Genomic DNA, 18993 nt, shown 5'->3' with positions numbered 1-18993 from the left:
CTCTTAAACTTTTCATCCAGGTTTATAATTTTTAATTTCTTAAGAAATTTAATTTCCTAATAAAAAATGTATTGCTTAAATTATAGCAAAATAAGCCTTATTTTAGAGTCTTTGCAAATGCCAAAACCTCCATTAACTTTAAAGGGTCTATGACTTTTCTCCTGGAGACCACACAAAAGTTTAGAACCCAGGCCTTTGTAGAAGACTTAGAATATTTACTCTGCTGGGTTTCTGAAACCTCACTCTTGTAGAAAAGAAAAAGAAGACTTCAGCATCTGGCAGTGAAGTAGGTACTTAAAAAGAAGGACCACACACCCTTAAAATTCAGCTATATTGCCTTAATTTTAGAAGTGAAGTAGCTGGTAAACTTTCAGCTGAACAAACTATGCAGAATGTTTGCCTGACTCAGCAGTTTTTCTGGAAGGTAAATGCTTGAATCTGAATACAGTTTTAAGTATACAACAAAAGTTACCTTTAGCAACAGTTCAGTTATGCATGGTAACTACTTAGGTACATTTGTCTGCTCCTATTGCAATGTTTTTTTTCTTAAGGGCCCAAATTGTGTCTACTGAGAATGTGATTTCCTTTCTACTAATTATCCACTCCAGTAACAATCTTGTCTGATATTTTAGATTATCTATTTTAAAATGTTATTTGTGTATTTCTACTTTTTATAGAGATTCTTAAGTAAGGTATTAAGTTTCCCAAAAAGCAGTATCCTGCCAGTTTAAATATTTTTGTGCAGCTCTAAGTACTTGCTGTGTATTGTGCTTGAGCTGTATTTTCAGTGCAGTGTTCTCAAACCTCGGTGTACTCTTTCTCAAACCTCAATGTTTGCTCAATTTTATAGCATGTGTGTCTTATGGAAGAATGAGTTCATTCTAAAAGTTGTTTAATCCCTGTTAAATTAAGTGTTTCAACCACCTGTCATTAATACACTTACAGCCTTAAAAGTAAGATGTTAATTAGGTAGATTTTTATAACATCAATGACTGTTACTAGGGATAAAGGGCTTTTTTCCTTTCCTCTGCAGGGGGAGTTATTAATCTGTCAGTGCCTATAGTGCTAACAGCTACTCAAGAAGACAAGGAAAGGCTCGATGGGTGCACAGCAATCGCACTGGTGTACGAAGGTCGCCGTGTTGCCATTCTCCGTAATCCCGAATTCTACGAGCACAGGAAAGAGGAACGCTGTGCTAGGCAGTGGGGAACCACGTGCAAGGAACATCCCTATATCAAGGTGTGTGTTTGAAAGTTGGAAATCTAGTCCTGTTCGCTGTACTGTTGTGGAGATGCAAATTCAGTGAAGTGCATGTCTATGATCGATGTACTTTGACAAAAAAAACCACTCTGAAAATTAGTTAAAATATCTGAGCAGAAACAAAGGTAATTTTTTTCTGTGCAGCTGTTGAATAGTCTGTACTTAGTGTGAAAATCCAATGTCAATATGTACACATGAAATGAATTTAGCAATGTACTGTAGAATCTGTGCTACAGAAGAGGGAACTTTGCCCTCGAGTGTGCCTAGGAAACACATCCCTCTGTGTCACCAGATGGATCATCAAAGCTCCTTAATCAGTGGATATATGCATTGTGAAGGATAGAAAACTTCTTTTCTGCCTGCATGGAGTGCACGTGAGACCTGCCTGCTTTAGATGTTTTTCAAACAGGCCCTGTTCCTGGAGAGTTCATCATTCAGCTCTCTGGGGAGTAATTTCCCATCCATTGTGTTCGTTATGTTTTATTATCTTGGCCTTATGTGTATGTCACACTGAAATGTTCTAATTGGAACACACTCACCACAATGCTGTGTTGGCTTATGCAAGCTGATGTGAATGTTACATCTCAGCTCTGCAGAGCCAAAATATGTTTATTTCCCCATTTGTCTCTGAGGTATTTTTGTTTACCGGTATGACATAAATTAGGTAAAGAGAAATCAAGCATACCTCAAATTATGAGCTTGCTCTTGAAAAGGGAAAGCCTTTGAAAAGTTGTAAAAGTATCTGTATGACTAATAGAAGATTTTTAAAGCCCTTGATGTATTCTGTGATGTTGAAGATAAGATTATCCCTTTATTGAAAAATTAACATAGATCTAATAACTTATAAGAAAATCTTGTGCAGACAAAATTTGAATGACTTATATAGAAGATAAGGAACTATGTTCTTATGCCTGTACTGGGGTGTATAGCAGTAACATAACAGCATGTTAATTTGGTGGCTGTTCTTAATCAGAAATATTTGGGTACCTGAGAGATTCTGTAGTGCAGAGTTTTCTCATCCTTGTACCACTATCACACCTTCCCTCCACCTTTGTAAGATGTCAAGATCTGGTATTTTCTTCAGGAAGTGAATGATTACTGTGAGATCATTTAATTCCTGCAGGTCAAAGAAAAAATAAATTGAAAAATCACACCTAATTTTCACACTGTGGTTTTTAGGTTTAGTATGTAGTATCTTTTGTTATATCAAGATTTATTATCATTTATAATTGCATAAGGCTAAAACAGTTATCAGAAATGTGTATGAATCTTGAAAGTATTTTGATTTTGTCTTCAAAAGAAAATGCATTCTTAGAAATTAAAAGTTTCACAGTAATGTCTGTGTCTCTTTGTAGAGTATGTTAAGCAGCTTGCCATAATTATTTTTTGATAAAGCATGAGGTGATATTTAAAGCTATGAAAAGAAGTGTAGTGACTGTCTAACATCTGTTACTTGGGTAAACTGCTACCATGAAACAACTCCAAAAGCTCTTCTACTTCAAAGTTTGTGATTTTATTTGTAGATTAAAATGGGTGAATAGTTAATCAGAATTGTTTTGTTTGTTACTTTATTCTTGACTAGAATCTTGTAAACTACAGAGTTCAAATGCTGCAATATCCTCTATTGCAGCATTGTAAATCTTGTATATTAGAGAGTACAAAAGCTTCAATAGCATTTGCTTTGACCAATAACTATTAAGTGTGCAACTTTGTTGTATTGCTATATTGTAATTAAGTTTTAAAATATGTAGTCATAAAAATATATGCTAAATAAATTGTAATAGAGCTTTCAAGACTCTATCTTTGTTTGTCATGCAGTGGTGGTTAATAATATTGGCTATTTGCATTTCTTTATATTATCTCAATTTTGAAAGAAAGGCCTACTGAAGGTTTGTGCATCTCTCCTGCATCATGGGATAACATGTCTGGACTATGCTCCAGTGAATTTTTTTTCATTTTTTAACACTGATGCTTTACTTCCAGCTGTCAAAATTAACCCGGAACACAATCCTTGGTAAAGATGTGTCCCCATTGCAATGCTCTTGATAAGAGAAGCTGATAACTAATCCTGACATGAACTTTGTTTTTTTTCTTAGATGGTTATGGAGCAAGGGAACTGGCTTGTGGGTGGAGATCTACAGGTCCTTGATCGTATTTATTGGAATGATGGACTAGATCAATACCGCCTCACTCCAGCTGAACTAAGGCAGAAATTCAAGGAAATGAATGCTGGTGAGTAAATTTTTTTTGCTTGCTTTCTTCCTGCAGAGGCTTATCCATGTCTGCTGCCACCAGTGTGGCTGGCATTTTTTCAAGGGTGAAAATTTTGAATGTTCTTGTAGGTGGCATTCTTTGCTTTTAAATGAAATAATTTTTATGATCTGAGGAATTGCATTGCCTAAATACGTAACAGAAGCTGGTAATGCCTGAGGTTCTGAACTTTCTTTCCATGCACTGTAGACATGTTAGTAATGCAAGAAAAGATAATGTTAAAATGTGGTAAGTTGTGATTTAAAGATCATGTTTGGCCAAAACTACAGATGTATGGTTGAATGGTGCACTTTCATGCTCTGCTTTTTTTAAGTCTGTTCCATACTGCTTCTGGGAAACAAGGCTTATGAAAGTAGTGCAGATAGGCTGGTCCCAAGTTTCTTTCCAGCACAAGAAATAAAACAGTTTTTTTCACAGAAGAGGTTGTGTTAGGCAGATAAGTAAGAGGCTGAGGAATGTCATAAAGCAGAGAACAAAAATACTGCTTTCACTGTGGCAGTGACTGGCAGGCAGCTGCACTGGTAAATGTGAGGAGAGAGATTAACATTAAGAATGCAAAGCACAGCTGGTCCTGAGCTCCTCTCATTGTTCTGTATGGTCTGTAGGTTCTGTGTAGGAGCTGTAGGTCTGCAATATCAGTCTTTTGGCTAACCCCTAAACAAACACATATTTGAGATCTGAAAAATCCCTGTTCTCTAGGTTTCATTGGTTCCATATTGGAGAATCTCTCGTTTCAGTGGTTTTGCTGTCTTGCAGGGCGCTCAAGTTCATTTGAATTTGCAGGAGAGAGGTAAATCCTGTGGCAGGGTTTTTCATTGAAGGGTTTGTAACACTCTGGAATAGCAGTTAGTCTTGCTTAGTTCTTACCGTGCTTAAAATCTTCTAAACTAAGGCAAAGGAAACTTAGTAAGGAACATTAAATCCCCTTTTATGAGTTTTGTTCCAAACAGCTCCATTTGTTCTCTGGATGATATATTTAGCCTTTAAGTTAGGTAGCATAGTTTTATTTCTTAGTAGAATAGAATACCCTTATGCAAGTGAAAAATCCAAATAGAAGTCGGAGAAACTAGAATACTTCTGCAGAAAATTCAGAAGTTAAGGAAGCTGATTTTTTTTTTTGTACAGTTGTTTTTAGTTAGTTTTTCTTACTAAGTGTTATGAATATGAACGAGACCAAACTTTCTCTGGAGAAAGATGTTCTCGTTTATTGAAGTAGCTGCAAGGAACGGAGTACCTAGGATAAGCCCAAACACCCACACAGTGAGCCAAAAACAGAATAGTGCACTACCCCCAAGTGCACTGGGTTCTCCCCAGAAAACAAGTTTCCAAAAAGAAGAACCCCAACCCAACCAAACTTCCCTCATTTATAGCCGCCTTCGAATCCAGGATTGGTCCATTTTGGATCTGCATGGTCATTGGTCCATTTCCAGGCTTCCCATTGGTCTTTAACGCCATTCATTCTGGACCAATTGCTTCTGCAGGGCTTTGAATGATTGGTCAGATCTCCTCTCCAATCCTTCTTCGATCTCGTCTTGCCCTGCCAGACCGCCCTTCCACCAAACCCTGGACCCTTTTCCTAGAACTTTATAATAATCCCCCCCACTCTTAACATAATACAATTAATATAACATAATTAATATAATATAATTGAACTATACCCTAATTTAACATAACTTTTACTTATAACACTAAGTACAGTGATTTTGTATTAATTGATAATTCTTCAATGACCTGTGAGCACTGCTATTACACTTGTTTAATAGACCTCAGAGAAAAACATATGCTGAAGTTTTTTCCATGCCTGTACACCTCCTGATAAAATAACTTGCTTCCCTTATATCTTTTGCCTTGTTCGTTTTTCCTCCCCAGATGCTGTCTTTGCATTCCAGTTACGCAACCCGGTGCACAACGGGCACGCGCTTTTGATGCAGGACACTCACAAGCAGCTTCTGGAACGCGGCTACCGGCGCCCCGTTCTGCTCCTGCACCCCCTCGGGGGCTGGACAAAGGAGGATGATGTTCCTCTCATGTGGCGCATGAAGCAGCACGCTGCAGTGCTGGAGGAGGGAGTCCTGAATCCAGAAACAACAGTGGTGGCTATATTCCCTTCCCCCATGATGTATGCAGGACCCACTGAGGTAAATACATCAGGAGTTTAAAGTGAAACAAAACCCTTTTCGTAGTGCACGAAGATATTTTGTGCGACGTCTGATGTTTGTGTGTTGTGTTGTTTTAATGGAGGGAGAGACTAATTTTGCTTGAGAAATCAGATTATCAAGTCTCTGTCACCATCCAAAACATGATCTTCTGAAGAAACTTCTATATTGGAAGATTTTGCTGGAAATGCTGGGAGAAAATACTGTGTTTATAGGTTCCTTTCTTTACAATTACAAGGATATGATAATAATTTAATCCTTCCTTCTTTTTTTACAGTCTTTTTTTAGAAATAATTATAAGATCTGTTAACATACCAAGTGATTGTTCTGAATGTTAAAAATATTTAAGTTTTATGATTGTTAAACAGGAAGTTTATATGTTGGAGGGGCATTCACATATTAAGAAAAAAGTCTGTTTATTTTTTGGCAAACTTAATTCAGAGAGAATTGTTTCGAGGCTTTTGTATGAAATAATTCTTTGGCAACACTTTGTTTAGGAGCCAGGTCTTGGGTTGGAGTCTCTAGAGGTTTGTGGGAGGCAGCAGAAAGAATAAATGTTCTTAGTTGAGGACAGTTCCTTGAGGGGATATTGATTCTCCATCTCATTCCTTTTTCCAGGCTCTGAGGTTAACTCTGGGGGAGCTTTTTTCATAGATAGGAGATCTTGCCAGTGAAGTTTAATTAGGCAGATGCCACTTATTTTCTGCTGGCCACTTGACTGGTGAAACAGAGCTTTTTCTGCCTTTCAGTCCAGAGAAAGAACTGCAGTCCAGATCTAGTGAGTGAGTTCATGTGGGGATTCTTCTGCTGCTCTCCATAGGCCTTTTATGAGAATTAACAGAAATCTTCTACCTCATTCTTGTATGTGTGAGGAGGAGCAAAATCTCCATTCCTTATTCTGAACAGAATAAATTTTTTCTCCTTAAATATTTTTCTCCTCCTATGACCTATGAGGTCATTTCCAGTGACCTCAGAGTACAGCCTGACAGTAATATTTGTTCAAGTAATAAGAGAGATTCTTTCTTTAATAATTTTCCATAGGTTATTTAAAAGTCATTGGTACCAGATCTGTTTCTATAGCATAAATGCTTTACAGAAGAACAAGCAGCTGGTGATATGGTTATCTACAGGATGGATGTGTCCTTCCAGTCTTTAAAAATCCAAATGGACAACTTTAATATACATCAATTTAGGATCTTTTTGTATTTTTAACATTACTGACAAGTGCCTTGGAAGAAAAGCAAGAGTTCTGTAAGGGAAAGCTGTATCAAACTGCAATAAATTCAACTGCTTAGGAAAGTTAATCTATTACAAGCATTCATGTGCAGTGTGTACCTGGTTTATATGTCCTTTGGGTTTTAATGTTCATGCAGACAAAGTGTTAGTTTTACCTTGAACAATATCCTTGCCACATGTACAAGTTGAAAATGCTGAACATGGGTGGTTTTTCATTCTGAATGTGTAGATGGTGCTGAAGTAACTTTCTGAGTACCTACTGTGCAGATAAAAAGGGGACAGTATGTTTTAGCTGTAAGTTTGATGGTGGTCAGCTTAACTGGTTCTTTATTATGTTGTGGCTCCATAGTAAAAATCACATCTGATTAAGGAAAAATAGTAGTTACAGAGTGCATGCCCATTTTGAGAGCTGCAGTTTTGGAGCCTTTTCTTCTGTTAATTGTTTTTGCTGTCTCTGTTGTAGGTTCAGTGGCACTGCAGATCCCGGATGGTTGCAGGAGCTAACTTCTACATTGTAGGGCGAGATCCAGCAGGGATGCCACACCCTGACACTGGCAAAGACCTGTATGAACCAACCCATGGTGCCAAAGTGCTCACAATGGCTCCAGGCCTCCGAGCACTGGAAATTGTACCCTTCAGGGTTGCAGCCTATAATAAAAAAAAGAAGTGCATGGATTATTATGACTCTGACCAGTAAGTTGTATTTTCATTTTAAGAAAATTCTGAGCAATAGTGGCCTCTTACCCACATTAAAAAATTTGTTCATAATTAAATCTATATTGCTCAAATAGGGCAGTGTTGAAGATGTGATTTTAAACAAATGTAGCTTAATTTCAGCATGATTTGGTTCACAGTACAGCTGCCTGATCTAACTTTAGCTGCCACATGAAGGCTCCCCAGGTACTGGGGTTTCTCTGATTCTGGAACATAATGGCACAGATTGGTAAATCCAGAGAAAGATATTATTATTTATTATAATGGTAAAATTAGCTTTCTGCTGCTTTGTCTTTCTGAATAAGCTTCTCAGGTGTCAGGTGTGCATCAGATAGGAGGGAAGAGACACAGTGAGAGTGCAGCCTGGAAAAGAAAGCGGACAAGATGGAGTGACAAATAGCTATTTATTTTCTGTATTAGTAACAAAGCACAATGATGCCCTAAGAATATTCTGTGTCCCAGGGTTTTCAGCTGTTTTGTTGGTTTTTTATTTTTAATCCAGTTACGGAACAGTTCATTTAATCTTCTGTATGCATACTTCAATGTTATTTTTCCCTTGTGTGGGATAGCAGTGTTCAAAACTTTGTGTATGTGTTGCTCTGGTGACAATGAATAATACTGGGAAGATGACTTGTCATTTTAATTTAACCCTCTTTATTCAGATTATTGACATGTACTTTTGTTTTACATCAAACTGCAGTCGAAGTTGGTACTGAAATGCAAACTTCTCTGGGCAACCTGTTCCAGTGCCTCACCACCTTCACAGGCATGAGTTTCTTCCTAATATCTAATCTAAACCTACATTCTTTCAGTTTGAAGTCATTCCTCCTTCTCCTATCACTACAGGCCCTTGCAAAAAGTTCCTCTTCAGCTCTCTTGTAACTTTCTTTAGGAAGATGAAGTTGCTATAAGGTTGCCCTGGAGCCTTCTCTTCTACAGACTAAACACTCAGCCTGTCTGCAGAGAAGAGGTACTCCAGCTCTCTGATCAAATTTTTTGCCCTCCTCTGGACTCACTCCATCAGATCCATGGACTTTCTATGCTGAGGTCCCTAGGGCCTGGATGCAGTACAGGTGGGCTGTCACAACAGTAGGGTAGAAGGGAAACATCACCTTCCTGGACCTGCTGGTCAGAAAGATCTTTCAATACAGAAGGATCAAAGTGAAGTAGTTTTATTGGTCTATCAATTCTTACTAAATTAGAATAGTAAGGGAGTAGCAATGTGACAGGCCAAAATTCAGAATATTGATTCTCTGATCATCGATACTGTACTCTTAGTAGGATAGATGTGATTTGAATCAAGTAAAATTATACCTCTGTCATTAAGTGTAGCAAATGATTAAAGAGAACCCAAACAGCTCTGAGATTTCCTTATAAAAAGCAGTGGGAACAGATTTTGCCTTCTGTCACTGACTGCACATCATGTGCGCCCTTTTATCCTTTCACTGTGTCTATAAAGCCTTGATTTGGGGCATTTTTTTCCATGGTTCTATAAGTGTCGTGGAAAAAAGGCCGTGCTGCCACTAATGTGCAGTTCTGCCCTGGTGCTGTAAGGCCATTTTTCCTGTCCCGTTTGCCCTGGATGCTGTTTGTAGATGGGCTGGTGTGTGGCAGCAATCCTCTAGGTGGCAATGCGGACCCGTGCAGGCTCCCGTCACTGCTCCTGCCTGCCAGATTGGAGCACTGTGGTAGGCTCCAGACAGACTCAGAGCCTGGGTGGGTGCAGCTGGCTGCCATCCAAGATAGTCTGTGTAATGCTGAAAATGTGGCAGACTCCTGGACCATGTGGTGTTTGACTCTGCAAGGAGGATGGCAGGGAAGAGAGGATTGCCTGGAAACATGAGATGATCAGTGCTGGTGGAAGACCCTTGGATATGAAATAGTGATGTTTGTGGAAATATTTCGTGAGCTCACTTGGTGAAAAACACAGTGTGAAAATGTGGGAAGGAGGGTTGTATGCATAGAAGTGTTGCTGTGACTTGTATCAGAAAAGGGTAATTTGGTTATCTCTTGCACCTTTCTTAGTTTTTTGAGACTTGGACATTTGACAGCCAACTAGACAATTCCAGAATTTACATCACTAATGAATGTGTGGAAGCTTATGGCAAGGGGGTTTCCCTTGGACTGAGCTATAGCTGGCCATGTGTCTTAGCTGCTGGGTGTAGTTATTCTTTCCCCATGTGATCGTCTCTTCTGTTCTTTCAGGCCTCCTGGACTCCTCTGTCTGGGAAGGTGCTTGTGAGAAGCCATAGTAGACCCCATCTGCTGCCTTGAGTGTGTCTGTAATCTGGTAGAGTCACAGCCACACCTGGCTTGGCAGCAAAGACATGCAGAGGTTATTGCAGTTGGGCTCTTTGCTGCCATTAGTGAAATACCTTTTGGCTTCTCAGGGAAGTCCTAACACGAGGATGGTGGTAGATGAATCTTTGGCTCATGGTGAGAGGTTGCCAAAAGCTTGGTCCAGTTGCCAGAGGGATGTCTGAAAAGCTGTGGCTACAGAATTAGCGGTGGCAGAGAGTTGATTTGCTCAGCTTTTATGAGAAAGGTGTAACACTTGCTGACAGCATTCCTTGTATGCCTGTGGGGATGGGTTCAGAGGCTGGGTCACTGCTGGTCAGTTGCCTCCAGTAAGGTGCTGGGCAACTGTGTGAGACCTGCCTGTGCCTGAGCTGCTCATGACCTTGCTGGCAAGCCTGGGAAGCACCAAAAAGCCTACACTGGCCCTGCCTCCAAATCAGTGCCAGAGGCCCTCACTGCTCTGATGTGCTGCCTGTGATATTGTGCTTAAAGTCTTCTGCTCTCAGAGGTGACTGCACAAGCACAGTTTTGTGGAGTTGGTATAGAAGGTCAGTTTGTTTCTCATTTTGTTACTACCCTCCAGAACATATGCTGCCCTTGGGGTTTCAATTGATCCAGTGGCTGCTTGGGACCAGTGTGGAGACTGCTGACTTGATGTGTCAGGACCTCGTGCTGCTGCTTAGCAGTGCTGTGTGCTGTGTGGGACCTGAAGTCACTTGGCCCCTGTCAGTAAGGAAAGGCAGAAATAGCCTGGTTGCATTCAGGATAACAGAGCATTATCTGTGAGGAGAGGGGGTAAGGAAAGACTGACCTGAAAGCATTAATAACAGCTGCACAGCAAGTGTAGTTGCAAAGTGGTGCACAAAGCTTAACGTTTATAAAATGTTTAAATAAAGTTACCCCTTACTCCCCTTAAAGTTACCCCAACATTAAGACATATGAACAACTGATGACTTAGAATTATATTAATGTTTTACCTCATGAAGCCAGCACAGCTTTAAATTTGTTTCTTGGACATCTTAGAACTAGGTTTAGCACCTCATGAAACTGAACTCTTGAAACTTATTTTTTGAAAAACAATTTGTCTGAAACTTAGATCTAGGAGAGTGATTTGAAGAATGCATTTGAAGTGATGTATAGCAGCACAGGTAGAACTAATTTAATTTTCTTTTCCCTTTGGTCAAAATGAGGATGATAAAAATAAAATTGCCATTTTTGCTGTTGCTCAAGTCAGATAGAAAGCCTAATCTAAGTTTCTGTGTGGGAAGCTTGAGCTTTTCCACTTGCATGGAATTCTGAATTAATGCATATAAAAGCTAGCAGGAATATTATTATAGTCCTTATCAAAGTTTTTGCACTTTTATATTTCATAAAATTTTTTATCTGTAACTGAATATATACAATTGTGTTTTAGAAAAGCTTATAGGAAGAACTATAGTTATAATGGATAATTAAATTGAATGTCTGACCTGTAAACAACTGGTAGAGTGAAGTGTAAAGAAAACAACCAAAGAACCAAGAAACCAACAAATAACACCCCTACCCACCCACCCCCCCTAAAAAAAGCTTACCCAATGCTGAAATTCCTTCAGAAAATCGGTTAGTGAGATTCTTCAGCCAAAAAGGCCTCACAAACAGTTACCACAGACAAGTGTAATTTGGGATTGGTGGCTTAATAATAGAAGTTGGTTTTGTGAGCAGAGATTCCCAATTCTTTATGGAAGATCAGTTCTATAAAATGCAGCCACAGACTGCTGCTGAGAAAAAACTTAATTAAGAAAGGAAATTAGTCTGGCAATTAAAAAAGCCACAACAGTGTCTGGAATTAAATTACTTTTTTTTTTTTTTTTCTTGAAAGAAAACCAAAGAGAACATTTTGGCTAAAAGAAACCCATAAGTGAGGTGACTGGAGCAGATTGTTCATGCTGTCTATAAAATGTAAATGAAGCATGGGTATCTGTGAAGAAGAGAGATTTTAACTTTATATATTTTTTTCCTGGGACCTTTAGTATGGTTGCCATTACTGCTTTAATCCTATAAAATCATACTTATGGGGAAGCTGTTCCAACTAAGTACATACTGTTCTCAAATTAGTTTTTTAAAGTCGTAGTAAGAGGCTGCAATAAGCACACTTGACTGTTCTCCCTAATTTAGTTATGTGAAATATGGTTTTTCAATTACCATCAGTACATAACGTAGGATACACTGAAGCTCTGCATCAGGCTGGGAGACTTAAACCCTCCTGCCAGTCAGAAAGGAATTAGGAAAGGATTTGCTTTGCATATGTTGATATTAATCACAATATTGTGTTCTGATTTTACAAGTTTGTTCCAGGCTGGTTGGGATTTGAACCTAGCTGGCAGTAGCTGGTTCATTCAGCATAATGGGACATTCATTCCCAAGGCACAGTGTAGACTTCCTGTTAGAGTTACGGAGTAAGTCATGACTTGATGCTGCAAGGGCAAGTTTAAATTCAGAGCAAGTCCTTCTAGAAGGAGTTTAAGGTTAGAATTAGACCCCAGATAAGGAGGCTGTGTATTGTCCCAGAAATTAGTCTGAAGTCTAGTAGCTGAGTAGAACATCACAGTTGTTTTGAAGACAGAACAGGGTGAATAAGTCATGTTATTATTTTATTTCCCTATTGTTCTAATTGCCTAAAAAAAAAAAAAAAGGCTAAACTGTGAATGAATGGTTTGCACTTTTATCATGGGTCTTGTATTTAAGAGTAATTCTTTAAGACCTTGAGAGCACCAGACATTGCCCTCCACAGAGAATGGGAGTTTCTAGAAGATCATTTGCACATACCTGAGAGAAGGTCAGGGTTCCCAAGATTATGACTGATCTTTAGTCATCTTTAGTCTTTCTCCAGATGAAAAATCTGCTATGTAATGTGGTCTATACTTAGATTAAATTTGTAGGGAATACTGAAGCAGAAGAAATGTTCTCTCCAGTTACTGTATTAATGCACTGTATTGACACCTCAGAGATCCAGCACAGGAGGTTCCCTGTAGGCCTGTGGCAGTCACTTCCTCCTTGCAAACTAATGATGTCCTTGTTTTGTCACAGGACCTGTTAGGTCTCTGTAATCCCTGTCCTCCATCAGTAAGAAAATTTCACAGTGTGTGTAGGTATGGTTTTTTCCATACTGTGAGTGTAATAGAGTTCTAGGATGCTATGCCTCCGAGCAAATACCAGTCCTCAGTGTGAAATGTTCCAGGACTGTTTTTCTGTTGACAAATTTTTGTTGTGGTTCTATTTCTGCTTTCTTTTCCTCCTTCTTTTTGGAGGATGCTTTTAATTGCAGTGGCACAAAGTATTGTGTTAGTACCAGTCAAACTCAATTGGCACTAAAGTTAGTGTCAGTCAAACTCAATTGGCAGTAAAAAGTCAAGTTAATGTTAAGAGTATTTAGTAGCATCAAGCATGGCTAAAAGAAAGCTGATTCCAGCAGCTACTGAGTAAAATTTTCAAAGGCACTTAAAATGCCATGCTCAGAAAAGGCTTGTGTTAAGTTTCATTGAGGGTCATTTCAAATCTGACAAGAATGGGATTTGAATGATTTTTTTTTATAGCATCTTTAATGGTGAAGTGTTTCCTCCTCTCATGTTCCACTCAAATCCACCTTATATAGAGTAACTCTTAATGTCCTCAAAATTCACTCTGAACGACATTTCTTGGTGACTCCTTTTACTATCTCCTTCTACTAAAGCAAATTACTCATCCTGATATGTTTTATTTCAAAATGCTTGTGGGCCACATGCCACAGTGGTCACAGTATTGTTGAGGTTTTTCTCCTTAGCAGGAATCTCAGTTTCTGAAATTTTATTGAAATTTGTAAATGCTTTAATTTCTAAAAAAAGGCAAAAAATACTGTCTTGTTGTGTATATATTGTCAATGCTCCATTTGAGTAAGAATTTTTTTTTAAAGAAAAACCCTTTCAAAACAGACCTTCAGGATAATGTGAGGACATAATTTTTAATTTTTAATAGCATTTTGGAAACATTATGACATGCTGAATATACTATATTTCTGATCTGAAGCTCACTCACTTTTTTAATTTCTTTTTTTTTATAATTTCTATAGATCTCTTTAGCTTCGTGTTTCTCTCTTCCTTGGTATCTCTGCTTCTTACCTGCTTTTTGTGCAACTAGGGATAAGAAGCAGCTAAAGGAGTTATATGTGTTATTGATGCAAACTTCTATGACATATCTAAATGTAGTAGTTTGGTAGCATTATTTCACTTGCAGGGTATGGGACAAAGTTGAGTGCTTTTCTGAAATCTTAAGAAACAAGTGGAAATAAAGCACCTTTTTTTTTTTTTTTTTTAAATGCTCGAGCTTTAGTGTGGAGAAACCACACATGGAGTAACTTCATAGTACTTGCTTTACTCTTCTCTTCCTGATCATCTGACGACTTGGTATTTTTTTGACAGAATTTTGACAGAATTAACCAGATTTATCACTTCCCCACATATATTTTATGTAAATAGCTCTTTGCAGAGCACTCAAGTTACCTTCAGGCAGTGTTAGTGAACAGCAGACATCTCTCTGCTAAGACATAAAATTTTCAGATGTTATAAATAGCAGTGCCAACTTTTTCTCCCATTGAGCTAGACCAAGTTTAATTTTTCATTTTTATGTGATTTATATTTTGCAGAGCTAAAGCACAGTAGGATTTTTTTGTCTTGTGACACTTCAGGAACCCACAGTTCCAAATTTAGAGCAACAAGAAAAGAGCATGTATGACAGTGCTGGTGTGTAAATGTATACAGCCCAAATCAAAAAGTTATGGGGCTAGTGTTATTGTGAAAGGGAACTGTGGAATGCTTTCTGCATCTTGCTAACTTCCATACCCTACTGAGCATAGACCAGCACTTAGAGCCAAGTTCTGCCCTCTGATGTGCACACTTGGCTCCTGTCTCTGTCTAAGGCATGTACATCTGAGATCAATACTTGGTTTTTATTTCAAACAGACAAATAAAGAATGAGTAATGCATGCATATTGCAAATTGAGCAAATGGCATAAGTAAAATTGTATATTTAATTTAGAAATGCATATTTTTTTCCTTTGGAACATTTGATAGAACTCTGGCATTCCTGTCTTGCTTTTACTTTCAGTCCTGTGAGGAGTAACTTAATTTGTGGAGCTTTTGCTGCTTATGACTACATACCTGAGAAGTTAATAATAATTTAGAGTCTTATGTAAACAATGGTAAACAATCCTAATCTGTATTGAGTTTTTTCATTTGTCCAACTGAATTTTGTTTTTTACGGGAAAAGGTGTCTTTAGGGGAAGGTATTTTTATTATTCCATTGCTTTTCTCTTTATTTTGAACTGTATATGCCATGCTGTCAATATGAATAAATATGTATATGTGTGCTCAATGTCTGGCAGAGGCACAGCTGGGAAGCTTGCCTCTAGGTACTGAGGCTTTTATGTTCTCTGTTCTCCAAACAGTGCCTCACTAAGATGTACAATTTTTTTTACACATTCTCTAGTGGCATTGAAATGACCTCCTTGAACCAGCACAGGAATATTCAGCCAGCTCATCAGGCTGATCTCCTGCCCTGGCAAGGCAAGGTGTAAATCAGGATGGCTGCTGTTGCCTTGGCAGAGGGCTCAGACAGTAGGTAGAGTAGGTGGCTCTCCTTCAACAGGAGTTTGTTTACTCACAGAGAGCAAGCCAGACTGAATTCAATCCACAGGGGTTCAGTTGTACCATGCTGCTATATAGTAGATATTTTTGCCCCTGACGAGGGAAAGGAATGATGAGGAGGACTCCATCTTATCAGAAGGATAATTAATTACTTTATTATACTATATTATTCTATATTATATTACGCTATGTTACATTACATCTAAACTGAATCTGCCAAGCACTCCATTGCACTGAATCTCGTGACTGTCAGCCAACAGTCCTGACACACACACACCTGGATCCAGTTGGTCAGTGAATCAAAGCACTCACACCAGAACCCAATTATCAATTCCCTTCAGGTAAACAGTCTTCCACAATGCATTCCACTTGTGAACAAACACAGGAGCAGTAAATGAGATAAGAGTTGTTTTTTCTTTCTCTGAGGTTCAGAGAATGTGAAACCCAGAAATATTCTTGGGAAGAATTGTGCCTTGCTTTTCTCTGTGAAGAGAAATGTGGCTACACTGCTAAAACCTCAGGAGTCACCAAAGCTGAATGTTGTAGAGGATGTGTATTCCTGAGATTTACTGCCATTGCTGGCCTTAAAATGACAGCTGCTATACAGCATTGTACTCCCAAGAAAAAAATATGTAAAGTATCAAGAAAGTAGAAGGAATATGAGCAACTTTGCCTCCCTTTAATGTATGTTCTTTTTTCCCTCCCGTTTCCTCCACCCCTACCCTGCCAGCCATGAAGACTTTGATTTTATATCGGGGACCCGCATGCGCAGGCTGGCTCGGGAAGGACAAAACCCTCCGGAAGGCTTCATGGCTCCCAAGGCTTGGACTGTGCTGACAGAGTACTACAAATCCTTGGAGAAGGCTTAGGCCTCTTATTAACTGCAGATCAACCTTTGACGCCTGATTTATTTACGAGAAGGGGACCACACAGTCACCATTCATGTTGCTTTGTTGTGGTGTCTGTCAGGAAGTTCTCTGAAAACAGATTCTTTCTTCCTAACTTAGCATCATTCTTTGCCTGCCCTTATGGGTTCTATTATATCCTGGCACCTAACTAGCTGCTGGTTTTAATGTCTTCTCTTTTATTACAGTTAATATTCATGCAGTAGGATTTTTAACTCCTGTATTTTTTTATATTTTACTGCCTCTGTCCTGAGTTCTGCAGCTGTTAAATAGATGCAGCTTTTTCATATGTTTAAGTTCCTGGGTAGTGTCTGGTTTTAGTAGTTTGTAGGAGAAAATGTCAGACTTAATCCTTTAACTATGGATAGATTATCTATAAATCAAAAAAGTAAAGAATGTTTCAAAATGTCTGTAAAAGTGTCTTCATCTTTATCTCATTATTATCATCTCCAGAAGCACTTAAAATTTATTTCTGACTATGTAATCAAAAAGCAGAAGGGTTTTTTTATCTAGCATAATTAAAATTTTGCTTTCTTTGTTTAATTTTGGAGTTTATTTAGTTGTATGTTGATTCTCTTCTGCTGTGGACCTGTAAAGGTGGACAAGTAATGAATAAAAGAAAATACCTAGTTTTCAGTTTCAATTGTAACAAATTCACATATTGTTTGGTTGCTCTCGTATATGCTTGCTGCCATAGGTGTCAGTAGGGTATGTTTTATTTCATTTGATGTAACTTACTGGTTTTTGAGTCCAGATATACTTAATCAGCCTACTACAACTTTTTAAAAAGCATGATAGCCCAAACTTAATTTCATGTTTAATAATTGCAAGAAAAATAAAGAAAATCCTTAGATTTTGGTATTTCCTGTGGTAAAAATGCTTTGTTCAGATATTAATTTTCTGTCTATTTTTCAAGGTCTCCAAAGAGTAATTTTGTGAGTCAGCTTTGCTTGCTTTAAAGGCAAAGCACATGTTCTTTTAGGATTCTTCAAAAATCCTGAAGAAACATAAGAAATGAAAAGTAAAACATTTCTTCACGTGTAAAGTAACACCGGTGTCTCTTGGTGTCTTTTCAAGCATTTGCAAGTAACCAGTGGAGCAGTCATAACCTCTCTTAGCTAGAAACTACCTCATATCCTTGTCACAGAAACTTTTTTCTTGTTAAACAGTGTATATAGGAATATCCATCTCAAAACTGTTGTTAGAATGTTGATACTGGATGAAGCATGTGTTCATCTAGATTAATTTTTTTATGCCAGGAAGGTTGTGATGAGGGGAATCTGTGTAATGAATTGGACGAATGCTACTTGAAGTGTTTGTCTACTTGTTCACAGTAGCATTTAAGACAAATTCTTTGAGACTGACCTACTCTTTTCTTCCTCTGTCTCTGAAGAGATGTAGAATATATTTTTAGTGGAATCTTTACTTTGATAGACAGTAAGGTGAAATTGGGAAAAACTAGAGGCTTGTTTATTAGCAAACCACAGCAATTGTTTGAGACTGTTTTAGTAGTGTCAAGCATATTTCTTCAGAATCACTGAACAGAGTTTCTTCAAACTTGACTTTCTTTTTAGGTTGTATCAATATATAGGATGTATAAAATCTAGAAGAAAGAGTCCATTCATCCATGTGCAGCTGTTCATGGAAAACTTCAAGTTTAACCATGAAGGTGAACTAGAGTTGTCAGCTGCTAAAATGGGATTTGCTGTTGGAAGTTGCAGTTTGGACTCTTTGCTGTCAGGTTTGATTCTTTTGCTAGTTGTGATGAAAGATAATATTTTAACAGAATAGCAAACACAGAACTTTATGTTTTTAAAATGCTATATGAACCTTGGAAAATAAATGGGAATGTGAATCTGAATCATCCTGTGAAGTGAATTTAGAAGCAGAAATGCCTTCAAGCAGATTAAAACAATGATAACAAGCAGATCTCGTTTTCTAGATGTAACCCATGTTGTTATTCCAGTGCCTCTGCAAAGCATTTCTTGAAGGGCCCTGCATTAAAGAAGCTGCAGTATTTTGTGAACCTAAAGCCACATTCCCAGCATAATGCTGTTGGGAACAGGAGCATCTGATCAATTTGTAGGCAGGACTTGCTCTATACAATAATATTTTCCTGTATTATATGAGTTTTCACTCTAGAGTTCAAATTTTTCCTCCTGTCTGCAGCTTCCATATTTAAGAAAGCCTTACTTACAAGAAAGGGCTATCCTATCAGAAATTATTCTTTTGCCAGTGTCTCTAGCTTTTCCCTGTCTTCTCTCAGGGGATAGCATTATCAGTTGACAAGTTCTAACATTCTGCTTTCAACAGCAGGTTCAGCTTCATTAAGGGTGCTATGGCATTTGAGGTGCTTCTGAGACAGCAGTTGGGGTTCTCCAGAGGCAGCAGCAGGACTGATGAGGTGAGGGTTGTTGCGCCAAACATGTGCCTTCCCACTTGCTCTGGCACCAAAGAGCTGTGACCTCAGGCAGTGTCATGCAAGCAATAATGTGA

At 38.3% G+C, this 18993-nt stretch overlaps 1 protein-coding gene across 1 annotated transcript in view; it reads left to right on the top strand.

Moving 5' to 3' along the window:
* PAPSS1 (3'-phosphoadenosine 5'-phosphosulfate synthase 1) overlaps positions 1–17546 on the top strand; it is a 40159-nt gene extending 22613 nt beyond the window's left edge. Inside the window, exons 8-12 of the mRNA XM_054295541.1 lie at positions 1034–1239; positions 3357–3492; positions 5401–5669; positions 7387–7616; positions 16323–17546. Coding sequence (XP_054151516.1) covers positions 1034–1239; positions 3357–3492; positions 5401–5669; positions 7387–7616; positions 16323–16461 — 980 coding nt within the window. The 3' untranslated portion in view covers positions 16462–17546. The remainder of the gene's footprint in view (positions 1–1033; positions 1240–3356; positions 3493–5400; positions 5670–7386; positions 7617–16322) is intronic.
* Positions 17547–18993: the final 1447 nt, after the last annotated feature.

The sequence above is a fragment of the Melozone crissalis genome, unplaced genomic scaffold, assembly GCF_028551555.1.
Source record: "Melozone crissalis strain CALT ecotype California unplaced genomic scaffold, PUWL_Pcris_2 ptg000006l_1, whole genome shotgun sequence".
In the NCBI taxonomy this organism is placed as follows: Eukaryota; Metazoa; Chordata; class Aves; order Passeriformes; family Passerellidae; genus Melozone; species Melozone crissalis.
The sequence above is the reverse complement of the archived record's forward strand: the minus strand, read 5'-3'. Positions and strand labels throughout refer to the sequence as shown.